This window comes from Phocoena phocoena, chromosome 1 (assembly GCF_963924675.1).
Source record: "Phocoena phocoena chromosome 1, mPhoPho1.1, whole genome shotgun sequence".
Lineage (NCBI taxonomy): Eukaryota > Metazoa > Chordata > Mammalia > Artiodactyla > Phocoenidae > Phocoena > Phocoena phocoena.
The window spans coordinates 89,451,413-89,471,462 of NC_089219.1; the positions used below are offsets into that span (position 1 = coordinate 89,451,413).

The following is a 20,050-nucleotide window of genomic DNA, read 5'->3' on the forward strand; positions in this document are numbered from 1 at the left end:
GGGTCAACTGTACTCAGAGTTAGACCAACTAAACTAACATGTAGCAAAGCTATTTCTGTTATAAACTGACAAAAGTATGAGACTTCATAGTCATGAAACATAATAAATGGAGTGTGATTTACAGCTAGGAAGAAGAATGTGGCTACTCGCATACATACAGAGGCATATAAACTGTTAAGAGAGATGATAAATCTTGACCAATCCACTGTTGTTTTCAAACGTAAATTTTTAAAGATTTTATTTTGTAGTCAGCAAGTTTTCCATTTGTCAGCTTGGATGTGAAAGATGCTACTTAAAACCAGACAGCAACTGTACATGGCTGGCTGAACATTTATAATTCAACAATTATATAACCTCCAAAATACAGCAGAATATGAGGCACATAATTAGGACATCAGCTAAACAAGACAAGGCAATTCAAAATGATGTCACGTTGTGGCATGTGCTCAGCTGAGCTTTAAGTAAGTAGGACTGTTGGGTGGGGACTTATTCTTCCCACCTCTGTTTATATGCATTAATACCAAATGCTGTCAGGACAACTTATCTTGCAGTCAGGACATCTGACTTTTTAAGAAAGAAGAAAGTTCCACCTTTTATCAACTGATTTCATAAACAAAAATTGCTTTTAAATGATTCTGTCGATGGATGTCTATCTCTAAGTTTTCCAGCATGGTCTGCTCCATGTATGTACATCCTGAAAAACTGCCAAAATAGCAGCAAAAACGATGACATCATAGGGAAAAAACTCATTGCCAAAGGAAACCAAGCACTGTTGAGTCAGCATCTTTCTTCTTGGTCACTCGTTTTATACATACTAGGTAAACCAAAAGACCTGTTTGATTTGTTATACAAATATGTGTATGCGCATATATAACTGAAATTAACATCTAACAATAAAATGCCTAAGTTCAGAGTCCATCAATGCTTTGGGATTCTGAGCTCTTTTCTGGGATGGAAAACAGACTTAGCATCTCCATCTCCAGTGGATGCAAGCTGCCTCCTGTGATAATCAAGGAATGTAATGGTCCTCCCAAGTCCACAGTACACATTTGCTGCAAAGTGCCTGCTGCAATTTTCTGGTCTTCAGCTCCAACCCTGGCTAAGCCAACACAGAGTGTCTCCTCGGTGACTGCTATTAAAATAAAAAAAAAGATACCACCATTCAATTCAGCAAATGCATTATCCTGAATCCATTCAAACTTACACTAGTACCAAAGTACATTTAAAGAAGACCCAAATATATTACATCTCCTTAATCACTCTTTATGGACACACTATCTACTGATTTATCTAAGGCTTTTCTAAATTATTTGTACTACCTGACATATAAAGTAAAGTAGTACTGCCTAACTTTACCCTTTCAGAATTCCAAAGACTTACCTTAGTTTAAATTTTTAGGACTTGAATAATTCCTGTATCCATACTCTATTGCATAGTGTTTGTCTTCAAGTTCCGAGTGAACAATATTTATTACATGTTTTTATATATATATATATATATATATATATATATATATATATATTTTTTTTTTTTTTTGGCGATACCCGGGCCTCTCACTGTTGTGGCCTCACATGCTTACATTTTAAATAAAATGTTTGAGATATATTCACATTGGCCAAGATATACTGGAAAAACCAGGGGATTATAAGCTAAATACACACATCTGAGTCTGTGCTTGGCCACCTAGCTATGTAACAAACTTCAGTTTTTTCTTTTTCTTTTTTTTTAGTGGAATACTATCTGTCATAAATGGTGGTTTAAGGGCTAAGATAATAGATATGAAAGTACTTAGTAAACTACATAGCCCTTAACAAATAATAGGCATTATGACATTCCTCATGCTTTTTTTTTTTTGCGGTATGTGGGCCTCTCACTGTTGTGGCCTCTCCCGTTGTGGAGCACAGGCTCCGGACGGACGCACAGGCTCAGCGGCCATGGCTCACGGGCCCGGCTGCTCCCCGGCATGTGGGATCTTCCTGGACTGGGGCACGAACCCGTGTCCCCTGCATCGGCAGGCGGACTCTCAACAACTGTGCCACCAGGGAAGCCCCCTTATGCTTTTAAGTTCAAAATAACCAACATTAGTGAACTTTAGTATTATTCACTCTGGCCTGACAGCTGAAGGGCTGACGCTCTTGTGGTTTTGTTTAGTTGGGAAAGCTGTCCTGATTGAAAAATGGTCAAAACGGGGCAAATGATTTCTACAAGGACAAGCTGGCATGTAAGGAACTCTGTGCATAGGTATGGATATAGAGCACCCTTGCAGATTATTTGTTTCATGACTTTAACAAGGCCTACTGAGGCCAATGTTATTCAAGAATCTCTTCATGTATCTTTTCTATCAAGAAATAGGTGCTCAAAGCCAGTCAGCACCTTACAACAGAATATAATGACAGATTAATTTAAGAACGTCTCAATAAAAACCTACTGACAGTGAACATTTCATGATATACCACATCTATTAATACTATGTCTAGATATTAGGAATATAAGGATAAATTCTCTTGTCTTTATCCTGAAGAAAACTATACCTGGTCTCATTGTTGAGAATGAGAAAAAGTAGAATAAGTATACTTTTACAGGACAGAGTTTACCATAGATTTGGGCTAAAATGGAAGTTCTGTATTTTACCAAAATATTTACGTTAACATATTTACATAAAAGCTGATTTATAGTTAATTTGTAAAAAATCCTTACTTTCTAGAATGATATTAATTTTACTAGAAGGAACTCCATTATTTTTCTTTCAGTAGAACATTCAGCTTATGAGATTTAAGGTAATGTTGAAAAAAAGTGACATGGAAAAATACAATGCAAACACACTGACTCTCACTTCAGTGGTGTTGGTATATATATATGTGTGTGTATGTCAGACGTTACATACACATCTCAGTGTAACAGTAGGGGAATACGAGAGCCCTTTTAAGGTTCTTCAGTACCTGGTTCTTCTCCTCGTATTCGCTGATTCTGAACAATCTCCAGAAGTTGCTGGGCTGCTTGGTTTACACTCATATAACGAGGAGGTTCATAGATCTTTCTTCCCCTGTAAGTGTAAAACTAGATGCCACTGTTCTTAGCCATGAAATTACACAATACATTTTTAACACAGTTACTCCCCAAGGTATACTCAATTACCATAGTCTACCTTACGTTTGAAGCGGTCGCTTGTTACCCACTTTAAGTATACATTAAAGCACGGATACAGTGATCATTTATCTTAAGTTTCTTAAGCTTTTTTCATTGTTCTACTTCAAATGCCCTCTCATCTCACTGAAATGCTGGCAGAAATAAAAGTCCAACAACTTAAAAGATAAATGTTTAAATCAAAGTTACTTTTATTCAAAGTGATACTTCAGGCAAAAATAATTCAAAATAAGTGGCAATTTGTTCTATACCTCAGTTTAATCAGGTTCTATAGTGTTCATTTTTATTACCATGTTTAAACCACATATCCCTCTTTTCACATCTTCCTCTAAAAAAAGTAAACTAAAGAGATAAATATCTCAAAATCTTGGAGGATAAGATGTTTACTTCCATATGCCTCAAAAGCCTACCACATTTGCCCAATGATCAAAATAAAAACACTGTTTTTGCAGTTTACAAAACAGTTCATATAGATTATTTTACTGACTCTCAGAACAATTCTATAAGTCAGCACTCTCCAAGAGGAATATAATGCAAGCAGTAAACATAAATTTAAATTTTCTATAGACTCTACATTAATAAAAGTAAAAAAAAGAAAAAATTAACTTTAGTATGTTTAGTTAACCCAATAGATCCAGAATGTTATATTTCAACATTTATTCCTATAAAAATTATTAAAGATTGTTTTTGTACTAAGTCTTTGAAATCTGGAATGTATTTTATATATTAGCACCTCTTAATTCAAATGTTAAATTTTCATTGGAAATACTTGGTCTGTATTTAGATTTCATAAAATTCATGGTTGTAAAAGTAGATTTACATACTGAATTGTTCTAAATATACTTAAATGTTTTCTATTAACTAAGTTGAGTATGTTTTAATTTAATTAAAATTAAATTATAAATTCAGTTCCTCAGTTACATTAGCCATACATATTTAAAGTGCCCATTAGTTACACGTGGGTAGCAGCTACTGTATGGGACACTGCATTTACAGGCAAAAGGGGTTAGTACTCGCATTATACAAATGAAGAAAATACAGCTCAGAAATGGAAGTAACTTGCCCAAGAGCACATAACCAGAGGCCAACTCAAGACTCAAACCCGTGTCTTCTGACTCCCAATTAACTCATTCCACAAATATTTACTGAGTGCCTATCCGGTGCCAACCACTGTTCTCAGTACTGACCCAAGAAATCTATTGCTATTTCCACTCTATCTATCACACTGCTTATCATTTCATAAGATTGAAAGTATTTAATTTTGCACTGTTACTGAAAACTGATTTTCAACAATCTTTAGAACTCATGTTATTTAAGTAGAACTTATTGTTCACGGAATTAAAGTAGATGTAAGCATTCTCAGAATAAGAACTTACTTGATTAGATTTTCCAAAGACTGCTCCTTTACTTTGATGTCTGTAGGAAGTAAAAAATAGTTCTCTTTTAATTAACTACTTTATCCAAAATCCTACGTGTAAACTTCAACTGAGTCACCTAAGTTTGTGGTAGACATTATTCTCAAGTCTCCAAAATGCTAATTTGATTGAGTCTATGACAATCGTTCCTCACACTTGTATCTGGCCACTTTTTAAAGGAAATATGAGGAAGAAGGGAAGCTTGTGGTTGTGTAAATGTCATTAGTTAGAAAACAAACATGAAGTTGGCCCTGAGACCATCCTGAAAGGATCGAATTTCCTCTTGGAAAAGAAGACACAGGAAAGAGTCAGATAAATATTGGCATATACACTACCAAACAGCTAATCAAAAGTTTTGTGTTCATTTCTATTAGGTGGTAACTGCATAGAACCAACTGAAAAGTCTTGTTATGTTCCTCTTCTTACCTATTTTTCAGGCACTAGAATATAAGCTTCAATGCATGTAACATAAATAAAAGAAAATTCTTACCACATTTTGAAAAGAGACTTTTGCTTTCTTGTGAATGGTAAGACATGCCTAATAACTTATGAATACTTTAATACCAAGTATTCATACTTTAATTGGGATTTCCTGAGCACTGACTGGTAGCCAGGTACAGGGCTACCACAGCGGCCAAAACCCACGTAGTCTTTGCTCTAATAAAGCTTGACAATGCAAGCATCACAAAGATTTGATCCTTTACGCTTTTTAATCACTGATGCTCAGCTAAACAATTCGGTAGAAGGTAAAAAAGCAGAATCACTCTACATCCTCACAGGAACTCAGCACACAACAGCAAGAGCGACAGCTGCTTCCTGTTCTACATGCTGAAAACAAATGGTTCAGTCAAAGTTTGTTTTTGCAAAAATAAATATAGTGCAACTGAGGGGTCTTTCTGATAGACTTCTACAGCTTTCCCAAGTGATTATAAAAGTTTTTCTCATAAAGGATACTAAGTATTTGCTTGGAAAATACTCCAGAGATAATCCCTTACATGTATTGCTAAATGTTCTTGGAACCAGCAGTGAATATATTTTTCAGGTTCGAAATATCATTAATTATTTAATATTTCCAGTTGTCTGGCACATACAGGAAAAAATGTATATCTATTATTGAAATATGGCCTGCAATACAATTAATGATATATAAGTTGACTTTGAGCTCCTTTACACAGTAGTTGTAATGTTTTTTAAAAATTAAACACATTTATTAATGTATTCACCTTGAGCTTCTGAAATGTTGTCATACTTAAGTTTTTAATTTAATATCTTCAATATATTTACTTTTTTACTGATATGCTCTACAGAATTTGATTTTAAAAATTAAGAGGGTTGGGGAGAATTTTTACAGGCAAATGCTTTTTAATTGAACATAAGACTGCATTAGTGAATTAATCTCAAGCCAGACCTATCTTGATACTTTTCCCTTGTCTTCACACAGGCCATAATTATTCCTTTCTACTTCTACTTGCTAGAATGTAAGCCTCTCCTATTCATCTTAGTACCAGCACCTAGCATAATGCAAAGTACCTAGTAGATACTCCATAAATTCTACTGAATAAATTTGTCCACATGGCTCTACTACCACCAGCCCATCTTAAACTATCTACCCTTTAAGTAGAGTAAAAGTCCCAGCTCCTTCAGAAAGCGTTTACTGACTTCCTCTTAAATGCTCTTTGTCCTCTGAAATATCCATACAATTAATGCTGTATTTTATTAATCTCTAATTACATTATATACAGCAGTCTTATCCTTCCAAGTAAATTTTAAATTCTCTATGGTTTCATACCATGACATAATCCCTACAAGGGCATGGCCCATAGCAGGCATTCAATAAATAGGTACTAATTTGAATAATGAGAATTCCAGGTGATTAAATGATGAGATCTATGGTTTGAGAATTTGGAATCATGATATCTTATACTTCACACCTTGTTCCTGTTTTTGTTAATGGAGCAAGGAAGATATATTGTTTAACCTTGTTTGTCTTTTCCCAGGAAAGCCAAGAAAAGAGGCAGCTCTTAGAGAGAGTTCAAGAGCCAAAGTTCTGGTCTGTCCTTCCTGCCTCTCCATACAATAGAACTTAACTGTTCTATAAACTTTCATGTACACAGCACATTAGTTCCAACTAGATTTCAAAACCCTGAGGGCAGGACCCATGTCTAATACTTCCTTAGTATTCCAGAAGAACCTAACTCCACATTGGGCATACAGTAAATACTTAATAAATACTGTAAACTGATTTTCTGTCCTTCCAAAGCTTCCAAAAGATAAATCCTATTTTTCCTCCTTTCCCCCATTGTTTATGATACATGAAGATGTTATCAGGTAGCTTGCCTCTTAAGACTACTTTTCTCCCCATTCTGTTTTAAAACCTCAGTTCTGTTGTAAAACACACACACACACACACACACACACACACACACACACACACGCTTTTTAGCACCTGAGTTCCAATGAATCCTTGTTTTTTATCCCTCAGTTGCATATACTTCTACTTCTGCCTTTAATAAAAGTCCAGTTAACAGCTATCCTTCTCACATCCTTCTAGTTTGACTTTCTACCATACTGCTGGCCTTAATTGGATCTAAGTTTAAGAAAACATGATGGATATATCTAATGGCATATTCCACATGAATTAACAAGTGTGTTACAGTCGGCCCGCCAGTAGGAACTACAAAAAAAGGAAAACTAGTATCTTTCCACATGGAAAATCTAAACACAAAACTATAAAGCTAATTAATAATGAATTACTAAACTGCCCTGATAATAAACTAAAATAAGAAAACATTATTATACCAGTTAATTGTGGGATATAGCCATAAGCCAAAAAAATGTTAGAGAAGCATGCATGGCCTGATCTAGATCTAGAATTAATTAGATGTCAATGTTAATGGAGTAAAAGGAATGTATTCTAGCTGGAACTGAATGAGCTAGCAAGACTTAAGTCCCTGCTCTTATGAAGTAGGGAAGAAAACCAACAAGTTAATAAAATAATTCAGATGGATGGTAAGACTTAAAAAAAAAAAATACAAGGTAATGGGAAAGAGAATCATTGGGGGATACAGGGTGTACCACATCCGATTATGTAGAATTTCACTTTAGATCAGGAGTCAGTAAACTTGTTCTGTAAAGAAGTAGGTAGTAAATATTTTAGGTTCTGAGGGCCACAATGTCTCTGTCAAAATTACTTATCACTGCCAGTGGAGCATGAAAGCAGCCACAGATAATACATAAATAAAGTAGCATGGCTGTGTTCTAATTAAACTTTATTTATAAAACAGGCAGTAGGCTAGATTTGATCCACGGGTGCTAGTTTGCTAACCCCGGCTGGATAATTTCTGATTTCTACCCTATAAGAAATGCTAACCATTAGTAAAACTTTTCTACAGTCTTCTCTTTTAAAAGAGACATATTGATTGAGGTTCTGATAATGTACAAATTATATATCATTGAATAATAGAGAACTGTCTATATTATACAAATAACTTAAATGCCTTTGGCAAATAGGAGTCTTTTCTAATGTTCTGAATATCTGTACTTACTACAGAGGCCAAAACCATGGGTTCATTCTTTGCCCTGATTCTGTGCTGTGGCAGACATTCTTCTGCTGTGACTTCACACACAGTATCACTAAAACAGTGCAATTCAATGTCTGATCCGAGGACTGATGCCACCATGTGAGAATTCTGTTCCCAATAAACGATAAAAAAAAAACTACAGGAGTAAGAATAAGTGTTTACAAACACCTACAGTAATTTGACTTTGACACAAAAGATTAGAAACTTAAAAGTAAATAAATATATTTTTACATATATTTATGTATGTGTGTATATACACACATATCTACACACACACACATATATAAATAAAAGAACAAAAACTTGGTCCTTCACCACAAATTGAGAAGTACTGCTCTAAACACTTCCATGAGGCAAGAAAAGATTATTCCTATTTGATAAAAATGAAGGCAAAGGTAAGGACTGTTGACAATATTCTCTAGCTAGCATATAGTAGCACTCAGATTTTGTCTTCTGATCCCAAGTATAAGTGTCATTTCAAAGTTATCAAAGATGCCAGTTATTTCTTTTCTGTTGACTAGCCACAGATTATAGCTCTGGTATAGCATTTTTACAATACACACTGTAGAATAGGAACTGATAGCAAATGTGAATCAGTACAATTCCAGTACCTCTGCTGACAAACGCAGCCCATCCCTTCTGAAGCTCTATCAGTACCACCAGCTTAGTGTACAAAGACAGTGATCCCAGCCATTTCCACACTAGGTAGGAAACAGAATTTGGCCGCATAATACAGTGAAAAGAGCTGTGAATAACAGGCTATTTAGATTCTACGAATTCTGCAACTAATAATCTGGGTGACAGTGGGAAAATGATTCAATATCTCTGGGCCTCAACTTCATCTGTAAAATAGGGCTTCAGTAAGATGATGTCAAGAGTCTCTTTCAGATCTATAATTCTGTGATTCTGATAGCATTAATACTGCAGTATTCAAAGGACACCGTAAGGAAGACAGGATGGAACGTGGTAAGAATAAATGCTCAATACGTCTACTGAATTGCTGTAAATTGACCAGAACAGGGTCTTAATGGACCAATGGGTAAAAGATGGAATGCTGGCGAGGATCTATTAGGGCGTAAGTAGGCAGGAGCACGAACTACGGCACGTATGTAGGAGTAGCCATGTCGTATTTGGAACAGAAAATTCATTTCTCCACAGAGTACGGGGAAGAGCATGCCATGCATAGAGTAGCTAGCCTGTATCCCACAGAACAGTTTCACTTTCACACAAAATCAAAATGAGAACAATATGACAACTCCACATTGTCACCCTAAAGAAACTCCACAGCCCTTACCTAGTAAGCATAATGTGTGCATGCCGTTTTGTCTGTTCTTCTTCACTTTGTCAAAAAAGCTTTCTGGTCTCCAAGTGTCTGTCCAAAAAACAACAGATACTGTCTCTCCAAACCTATACAACTAGAAAAAATAAAAACTAAAATTAATTAATGATGGAACAATTCACTACTATTTCATAGACAATAAAAATAAAAAGCGAGAACCAAACTTGAGATGGACTGGGTATCAAGTCTGTCACACACACACAAAAAAAGGTAATAAAAATTCTCTTTGATCCACAGCAGCTGGTGTCATTCTGATGCCCTTTCAGTTGGAGATTTCTAGTATTTCTACATTCAGTATGGGAACATATGTAACTACTTCATGATTTACCTAGGTAGCTGCTAAAAATACTGAAATACAAAGAAACCAGAAGGAAGCCAAAAAAAAAAAAAAAAAAGACTTTTGAGCAGTCAGAGCACAGTTCACAAAGTTAATATTATCCTCACTTTACAGAGGAGTCCACTGTCAAGATCAACTGACTTGCCTAAGGTCACACAGCTAGTTAGTAGTGAAAAAGAAACTCAAAACCTAGGTCTGAGGAAAAGCTCCTTTCTACCATGACATCTCAGTAAAATTCATGCACTGTATACTCACTGCAGCCATATCCCAAAACCTACTCCCTTACTTTACCCACTGTTTATTCCCTCACTATAGAGTTCAGTGATAGGCCTTTTCCCAAACCTCCTCCTTTCCCCCCAAGAGGCCCACCCACTCCATCTGACCATTATACAACCAAGAAGCTTGCTTTGTTCCAACTTGCTTCCAGGCTGGCTGCACATCTCACTTAAGTGAGTCCAACTCCAAATCTTATGCTGAGAAAATCTAGTTTTGAATTTTGGTTCCTCAACTTGTTAGCTGTGTGACATTATTCTTTCTAAGTCTTAATCCTTAAAATAGGAACAGTGATAACATATGCCCTTCCAACCCACACGGTTGTATGAATCAAATAACATGTAAAAAGTTATTCAAACTGTGAATAATATGCTTATATTAGTTCTTATCTAGGTACTGCACAAAGGATTTTATTTTCAAAGACTTAATACATGGTAAAACATAACACTGAAGTTGTTATATAAAGATTTAATTATTCAATTTAAAGAGTGCCTGAAAGAATTTTTAGTAGAGCTGGAAAGCACTAAATGCTGGAAATTACATCTAGTCCTCTGCTGTAAATTAGCTGTGTGATTGAAACAGCTGTGTGACTTCAGGAAATCATCTAACTTTTCTAAGCCTAAAGTTTTTCATTTGAAAAATGAAGAAACTGGTCTGGAGAAGGGATTATTGTCCCCAGGCTTCTCAGTTTTCAGAAGCTGCTGCAAGACGCATATAGGGAGGAAAGAGAGAAGCTAGGACATTCAAAGTCCTCCATCCCCCCATCACTGAAGAACCTCAACTTTTCTCAATTTTTATATGTTGAGGTCTTAAAAACTATCACTGATATTCATAATGGTGACTTTGAGATCCCAAGGGAAGGTTCATCGTATTCCTCATATGGCCACAACCTCCAACCTACCTACCAATAGGCTTTATTCCCAAAGTCCATTTGAAAATTGTCTGAAAAGGTATTTCCCCATAGAAGCCATGCTATCCAGTGGCAGTCGAATTCATAGTGTACAAAGACGCATGTAACTCTCAGAACTCAGTCATAAACCTTCCAGCCACACCTAACATGGTTTCTCTGTAATAAATGTATTTAGAGTTCCAATGTAAGATCCCTGGAATACATGCACCCAAGCTACAAGGACTAAGCCTAGCTCTGTTGAGGGCTTCTGTTACTGTTGTTCTATAAGAGGCAAATCTGTCCAACAAATATTTTATAATAAATTTATTATAAGTTATCCACTATGTGGCAGGCATTATGCTATGCACAGGCATAAAGTGAGAAGCAAAGCAGAGCTCCGGTCCTCATGAAGTATGCAGTCTCACTTATACCTTACATAGCAGGCAAAAGCTCTGGAGTCATGGCTCTGGTTCCTACTAGTTGGATGATCATGGTGACTAGTTCGGTGACTTTCAGGAGGAACTCCCTTGCAAAATGGATATAATAATTATAAACCTAATAATGTGTTTTGTTAAGGATTAAATGACATACTGTATGTAGTGCCTAGTGCCATAGTAAAGACTCAATAAATGTTAGGAATTTGATAATATAACAACGATAATGTTTATAATGATGATATGAAGATGTTCTAAAATGCTGTGTTGTGTTATAATCCAACTGCTCTCCTTACTGGAGTGAGCTCAAAAATATTACCAAACATTTGAAACTATGTTTATGATTTAATTCTGACAAGTTCAATCGTTTACATTCTTAAAAGGATTTTTGGCATCTCTGATCAGATTTTAAAATATTAACATTACTCTATTAAAAAAAACTTTAAAGGAAAACCATTAAAGTTAAAGAAAATTTCATATGCAACCATATATAAATACTTTAAATAGCTTTTCAATATTTTAAGAGTCATGAAAATATAGTCATGGAGGTAAATTCTTCATTCAGAAAGAAGGGGATAGATGATTTAAAAGAGAATTGAGATGCTAGTCACATATAAACATTAGTTGAAACACTTTATGTAAAAGCGTCTTTCAATTGTCTAATTTGGGGGATTAAAGAAAACCTCACATAAGCACTGCTTTCTAGGACCCTGATTTATAGACTGTAACCATTTCCATGGCTGTGGTACAAACTTCTTCAATGAATTCTGGAACATTATGCAAACAGTTTCGCCATTTAGATGTCAGTACCTCAAAGAACAGACGGGCCAATTCCTTTGTGTTTCACAATTCAAGGACTTACCAGTAAATTACAAAAAGAAACTGGAACAAAATCATACAGTGACGAGAACTGAGGTTACAGAAGCCTAAGCACCTACCATCCTAAAAATGTAAGCCTTTGTGCTTGTGATCATTTTCCCCCAAACCATTATTGATGCAGATCTACATTTAAAGATTACAAAAAGAACTGTTTTCAAAAACAGTAGGTAAATACAGGCTTTCTGTGTGTGTTTTAACCTAGAGTAAGTTATAAGGAAAGCAGTTTATCTAACTTGATACTGGATCATGTTTTTTATCAATTGAAGACAAAAACTCAACTCAAAATGATTTACTTAATTATATATAAGGCACTAATTAAGAGTGAAAAGATGCACAAGAAAGACAAATATGAGGTAATAAATACTAATAAAAAATTAGATATAAATTGTGTAAGAGTTCAGCATTTCCCCCACCGAGAGCGCACCTGAAGGTAACTTCTGAATAGGATATAAACTGGACCTTAAAGGATGGGTAAGATTTAGCCTGGGGAAGTTGAACATGCAGAAGAATGAGATGATGTGAACAAAGTAACAGAGGTGGGAAATCCTGGGCAGTATTTACAATGGCATTAACCAAGTATCTAGAAATAAGTATTGCCTGACTTTGCCTCTAACAAGTATCTCTAATTCCTGACACCTTACCAGGTACCAATTCCTGTCAATTCTAGCTCTACAGTTTATCTAGAAACTATTAATTTCTTTTTCCTCTACCTTAGTTTGAGTTCTCAGTACCACCTGCCTGAATGACCTTAATAGTCTTAATTCATCTCGCTGCCAGTATTTCCTTTCTTTCAGAAGCACAGGTGCTATGAAAACTCCATTTTATAATTAGATTTTAATGCTGTGGTATTTTACATTGAAATGAAAATATTTTGTGATTTTTAGATTAAAAAGTATCTTTTCTGGATATGGAAAAATTAGAAAATTTAACTTGCTAAGAACTCTATCAAGTCCCACATGTATCTTTTATATATGTATATCCTAATCAGATCACTTAAATCTGTGAGGTAAAAGAAAGCTGAGCCAGCAGTTGTCAAAAAATGTACTACAAAACCATATAATCAAGAGTTACTAGTTTTTTTATATAGAATACTTGTTGTTTTTAATCTTCACATACATTTTGCTTAACATTGATAAAACACTGACTTTTGCTAACAGTAAGAAAGATTATACACATGGCTATACACTAGGTACACAGATAAAGCTGAATGACTACGTAGACAGAAGAGCAGCTAGATTTATATTTTCACATATAAATGAGAGAACCACATACAAATTAAGTGAAAGAATTACAACTTAAAGCATACAATTCCAAAGACAAGATCCAACTTGGGGTAGGGGGTGGGGAGGGGGGAATAAATAAGCAATTCAACTCAGCAAATATTTGTTACACATTGATTATATGTGCATGGCACTGCAATAAAGTACCATGGAAGATGTGAAGATAAGTAAATTAAGGAGTTTATAATATGGTAAGCACATAAACATATGCAAGCAACTGAATACTCTTATAGGATAGAGATTTACCAGGATTGTTTGAGTAGAAGAATGGCACAATCAGATCTACGATTTAAGCAGAAAACTATAAAGTGGAAGAGAATGATGGGAAGGTGGCTATTAAAATAGTGACTAAAAAAAGGAAATGGAAAGGAAGGAAAAAAATTTTAACATGCTCATGATTTAACAGGTGGTCAAAAATAATTCCAGTGACTAAAAGAACAGAGAACTTATTAGATGAATTCTTCTAAGGTTACATAGTAATGTAGAGCTCTAATACCTTTATTACCTAGTTAAGTGTTCTTTGTACTCATTAGGTTTTATCATTTCTACAATAGTGCCTGGACAACAATGAAAGCAATTTAACGCTTCTGAAAACTAACAGTAAGAACTACTACAAGGTCAAAAATGCTGACTATCACAATGAGTGTTGTGTTATTTAAAAAAAAGGAAGGAAATGAGTTCTTATTTTTTGAAAGTAATATACATTTTTCCCAAAGTAGATATGTATTATATAAACAGAGGAACATATGGCAATAGTCAAGGTCACTCATGCAACAGTCAGCGAAAGTGGAAGCATTTCATAATGATGAGAAAATTATACAACCTTTTTCTCTGAAGTCAGCCACAACTGATAATGCAGTTTTTAGTGCAGAACTCATTGCTACCTCGTTTCAAACTGTCTTACTTATCTTTCCTTTAAAAATGTCTCAAAATCATTTCAGTCACCAAACTTTTACAAAATAATTAACATATTCTATCACACAAATGGCTAACAATAAATGAAGTACCATGCAAAAAAATTATTTTAGGATCTGTAACTCTTTTTTAGCCTGTCAGATTCAGGAGAATGTACACACAGTAAGTGCTAAGTAAAAAGACTGAAAGAAAACATACCAAAATGGTAACTATGGTTACCTTCAGGTGGTGAGACTATGGATGCTTTTATTTTCTTCTTTATACTTACTGTATTTTCCTGATATTCTATGCATACATATGGCATTTGTTATCAAGAAAAAATGTTATTTTGTAAGTGGCTCTTCACAAGCAGCAACAATAATAAAAGCAATTCTGATTCTGCATGATTAAGCTGCTAAATGCCTAACTTGAAGATTTCAAGAGAAGAAGGACTTGTTCCTCTTGTCTTTTGTGTACTGAGAAAAATCCCTGATTTTTCATTACCAGGAATGTCTAAATACAACCACCTTGCCTGGCTCTCGACAAATAAATGGATTTTTCTTTGACTAGGAAAATCCTCAAAATACAAATAAGTGTTAGAAATATCTGTTACTTAGGAATTTCAAGTAACATGATTTTAAAGTATACATGTTTATAACTAATATTTTAATTGCAAAAAAATCTTAAAATTAACTCAATGAAAATTTGAGTATCTAACATATCTTGGTCTATGTATCCTTTGCCTAAAACTGGAAAACAGGCCCGCTTTTTTCTTTTAATAAATCTTTTTTTTAAAAAAGTATTTATTTTTGGCTGCATTGGGTCTTTGCTGTTGCATGCGGGCTTTCTCTCCAGTTGCTGAGAGCGGGGGCTGCTCTTTGCTGCGGTGCGTGGGCTTCTCATTGTGGTGGCTTCTCTTGTTGCAGAGCACGGGCTTTAGACGCGCAGGCTCAGTAGTTGTGGCTCGCGGGCTCTAGAGCACAGGCTCAGTAGTTGTGGCTTAGTTGCTCCACAACATGTGGGCTCTTCCCAGACCATGGCTCAAACCTGTGTCCCCTGCAGTGGCAGGTGGATTCTTAACCACTGCGCCACCAGGGAGGTCCCAACAGTCCAGCTTTTTAGCTTCCAAAACTACAGGATATTAGAACTTAGCTAGTTTAGTATTCTTCATACTTTTTAGTGACAAATCTTTTTTCCAAATGAATTCTTATACAGAACATCACTGATGCTAAAAATTGAGTTAAAGATAATGTCCTGGCTCCTCAGGGATTTATTCTTTCTGTTTTGGGGTCAATTACTTCATTATCTTCACAACCCAAAAGCATCTTCATAAATCATGGTACACTCTGAAAACCACTAGTTTTGTCCAACATTCCTCCCTGTTCCCACCTCATCCCCTTGTAGTTAAGAAACAAGATCCAGAGCAGTTAGATGACTCCTTAGTTACCACCTGAGTGAAAAGTAAAACCAAAACCTTTTAATTTACAGTTAAACTCTAAGCCTTTTCCATTATATACCTTTCCTTTACTAATTCTTCCCAATATGTAGTCAGTTTTTACCCAACATACATACTGTAAGTCTTGTGTTAACTAATCTCTAGATAGCCAAGGTTTCTGTGGTATGTATTCATTTGTGTTTCTGTAATACCCTGCAGATGCCCCAAAGTGTCTCCATGACTCTCTAACTCTACCTTTCTCTCTTTTGGGAATGTCTTTTAACTTCTTGTCCATCTAGAAAACCCCTTATAATTCCTTTTCTAAACCATTTTATTGAGGTATAATTATCATACCATAACATTCACCCATTCCAAGTGTACATGAAATGATTTTTAGTAAATCTAAGTTGTGCAACCATCACTATATCCAGTTTTAGAGAATTTTTATCACTCCAGATCCCTTATGTCCATTTATACTTAATCCTGTTCTCATCCCCAGCCTCGGCCAACCACTAATTGCTTTCTGTCTCTATAGATTTGCTTTTTCTGGACACTTTATGTAAATGGAATCATAAATTATGTGGTCTTCTATGTCTCACTTCTTTCACTTAACATACATACACTTATTATCTATGCTGGGACTACCAATCGTTCATAAGAAAAAAGGAGATACTTCAGGGAAACATCATGCCTTCGAGAGTCTGGGAGTAAGACAAACCCAATCCTATTCTTCTACATAATCAGTTCTAAGATTGATAATGGTCCTGAAAGCATAGGAAGACTGGCACAGGGTTCTTAGGACAGGAGGTAACTTCTCTAGAAATGACAAGTTAATACAACCAACCAAAAAGAGAAAACACCTGGGCAATGGTGTTAGAAGGGTCCAGCCCCATGGACAAGTCTATGGGGGTAAGGACCATGATAACTGTGGTAGTGAGATGGTAGGATCCATTAGCATACAGAGTCCGTTTCCTTTCCTAGGATTATCAGTAAGGCACAAATGGCTCTCTACATCTCCCTAAATCTCAATTCTCTTAATAGACACCGCTCCTATGTATCTACTTCTTTTAATCGTCTATTGCACCCTACCCTCTCCATGAAGTCCAAGCCCCCATCACCTCTTCTCTAAAAGACTGCAATAACCCTACTAATTGATTTCCTCACTTCTAGTCTTCCCTGGCAGAAATCCAATCCCCACATACCAACCAGAGATATCTTTTTAAAACACTTACCAGATAAAGTATTTGCTCTGTTTAAATCCCTCTAAAGGCAGTTAGTCTATATCACTTAGAATAAAATCCAAATTCCTGACAGTGTATTAGCCTAGTGATCCAACCCTACCCACCTATCCAGCCTCAGATCACTCTTCTCCTTGCCTACTACTCTCCAGCAAGCCTTCCTTTGGTTCTTTAACAAGCCAAGCTCATCTCCGCTTTAGGGTCTTTGTCCAAACTGTTCCTTCTGACTGGGATATGGTTGTTCCTTCTTGATTAATATCTAATCTTAAATGTTACCACCCTGAGAGACCTCCCCTGACTACCCAACTACAGTAGTGACCTAGTCACTCTCTAAAGTAGCAGTCTACTTGAATTTCTTATACTTACCACTATCTGACTTTATTTTTTAAATTTGTTATTGCCTCTCTTTCCTACTAGAATGTAAGCTCTTTGAGAGCAGAGACCTTCTTCGTCAGCTTTACCACCATATTCAAAGAAACTCAGTAGGCAAACAATAAGAAGACAAACAGTATTTGTTGAATAAATGGATCACTATTCCTCTTAATGATGTCTAACTTGGCAACCTCTAATATATTTTCCGTATAACAACAACAATTTCATTAGGTATATGAGGTTTGTGGTAAGGAAGTGTATTTATGGCTTGCCTAGAATAGAATGCATATCAACTGGCTAAGTGTGTGTGTGTGTGTGTGTGTGTGTGTAGAAGTGTTAGTCTATGCAACTACTTACCTTCATAGATACTGATAATCAAGAATCCTCTGTTGGTTAATAAACTACAAAGTTAATAAAAAATACTCAATGGTCGATTCTGAACTATGCTGCTTTAGAAAACAACAAAAACAAAAAAGATAGTTCAAAAGGAGCTGATAAATGATAGCTAAAAAAATTGTACCCATTCTCAGGTTAGGAATTTCATACTACTCCTCTTTAACCTAAGGTAAAGATGTTGGAAAAGTATATACCGTTCAGGTCTGTAACCTTACCCAAGTAGAACTTCTGTTTAACAACTCGATGGCTGTTTTCCAATTCATAGGAAAGCTCTTTCACATAGATGACAGAATGCCTTTCGAAAGTGGTGCCCACTTCCCTTTTAGAAAATTGAGCAAGAGAGCATGGCAAGGCAACCTGTTAACACTCTACATTTAGCAAGCGTATTTCTGGGAACTAAAATCTACTTTTCCAATTCTGCCATATTCAAAGAATGAGAGTGCAGTTTTTAACTTTCTAAGAAATTTTTTACCTGTCCAGGTTGATGAATCTCAAAGTGTGGTGCCTGTACCAGCAGCTTCAGCATCACCTGAGAACTTGTTAGAAGTGCAAACTCTCATACCCCTACTCCAGATATACTGTATCAGAAAATCTGAAGGGAAGGCCCAGGAAACTCTTTAATAATCCCTTTAGGTGATTCTGATGAATACTAAAGTCTGAGAACCACTGGTATAGGTTATTGTTTTTCCATAAATGCTAGTCCAAAGAGTAAAGAGAAAAAGATGAGCTATTATAAGGAAGGGGACTTTGCCAAAATTTTTGCATTATGCAGGATATCCATATACATTTATTTTAAAATTTAAGTGTGCTATGCATATGATTATTTTTTTTTGTCTTTTATCTTAGAAAACTATACAAAGGAATCAATAATTACCTCCTTCTCCTGGGATAGGAATACCTTGGGTGGTACAAGAATTATACTTCCATAGAGATTTCATAAATACAAAAGACAGAAAATAGAAAGGTACTTCCTGTTTTTCACACTAGTAGTAAGTCATTTCATATCCAGATTAGGGAACAGAACCAAGATGGGGAAACAGTGCTTTGTGGCTGCTTAGAGAAATCCCATGTAAAACCGAGAGAAAGCTAAATTTAAAATAATAATAATATATGTAAATGTGGATATGATCTTGGGGGCTTATATGTATGGAGACTGTCAATTCTCATAGTAAATTCCCTCTCAAATACCTTCACCCATTTAAAATATGAGAACAATAATACTGTACTTCTTTATCAGTGTGGGGATCAGAGGGAAAGGGTCACCCTAGTCTACCTTTACCCAGTCTGGATAATAGGTTTACATAATAAAGACAAAGATCTTTTAAAATATTTATGCCTTATACCCTAAGAAAACCATAATTCAAAAAGAGTCATGTGCCACAATGTTCATTGCAGCACTACTTACAATAGCCAGGACATGGAAGCAACCTAAGTGTCCATCAACAGATGAATGGATACAGAAGATGTGGCACATTTATAAAATGGAATATTACTTAGCCATAAAAAAATGAAATGGAGTTATCTGTAGTGAGGTGGATGGACCTAGAGTCTGTCATATAGAGTGAAGAAAGTCAGAAAGAGAAAAACAAATATCGTACGCTAACACATATATATGGAATCTAAAAAAAAAATGGTTCTGAAGAACCTAGGGGCAGGACAGGAATAAAGACAAAGACACAGACACAGAGAATGGACTTGAGGACACGGGGAGGGGGAAGGGTAAGCTGGGATGGAGTGAAAGTAGCATTGACATATATACACTGCCAAATGTAAACTAGAAAGCTAGTGGGAAGCAGCTGCATAGCACAGAGAGATCAGCTCGGTGCTCTGTGACCACCTAGAGGGGTGGGAGGGAGACGCAAGAGGGAGGGGATATGGGGATATACATATGCATATAGCTGATTCACTTTGTTATACAGTAGAAACTAACACAACACTGTAAAGCAATTATACTCCAATAAAGATGTTAAAAAAAAAGTACGCTTAAAAAGCAAAAAACTCTGAATAATAGATTATTAGAAGATAATTTAGAGCAAAATATGATGGAAAGGGGCTAACTAACCTTCTTCACCAGAAATAAAATTAAAACCAATATGAAAAAATATATATAGTCCCTTATATATAGTCCATTAGCTTAAGATTTA

General features: G+C 35.6%; 1 protein-coding gene across 2 annotated transcripts in view; it reads right to left on the minus strand.

The window, feature by feature from the left end:
- Positions 1 to 222: 222 nt before the first annotated feature.
- Positions 223 to 20,050, minus strand: part of DPH5 (diphthamide biosynthesis 5) — a 36,283-nt gene continuing 16,455 nt past the window's right edge. The window contains exons 4-7 of one of the 2 annotated variants that reach the window (XM_065883558.1): positions 9,435 to 9,555; positions 4,521 to 4,560; positions 2,940 to 3,043; positions 223 to 1,132 (exon numbers count right to left, since the gene is read on the minus strand). In XM_065883558.1, the coding sequence (XP_065739630.1) occupies positions 909 to 1,132; positions 2,940 to 3,043; positions 4,521 to 4,560; positions 9,435 to 9,555 (489 nt within the window). In that variant the 3' untranslated portion in view covers positions 223 to 908. The remainder of the gene's footprint in view (positions 1,133 to 2,939; positions 3,044 to 4,520; positions 4,561 to 9,434; positions 9,556 to 20,050) is intronic. The other variant, XM_065883560.1, reaches the window with a different exon arrangement.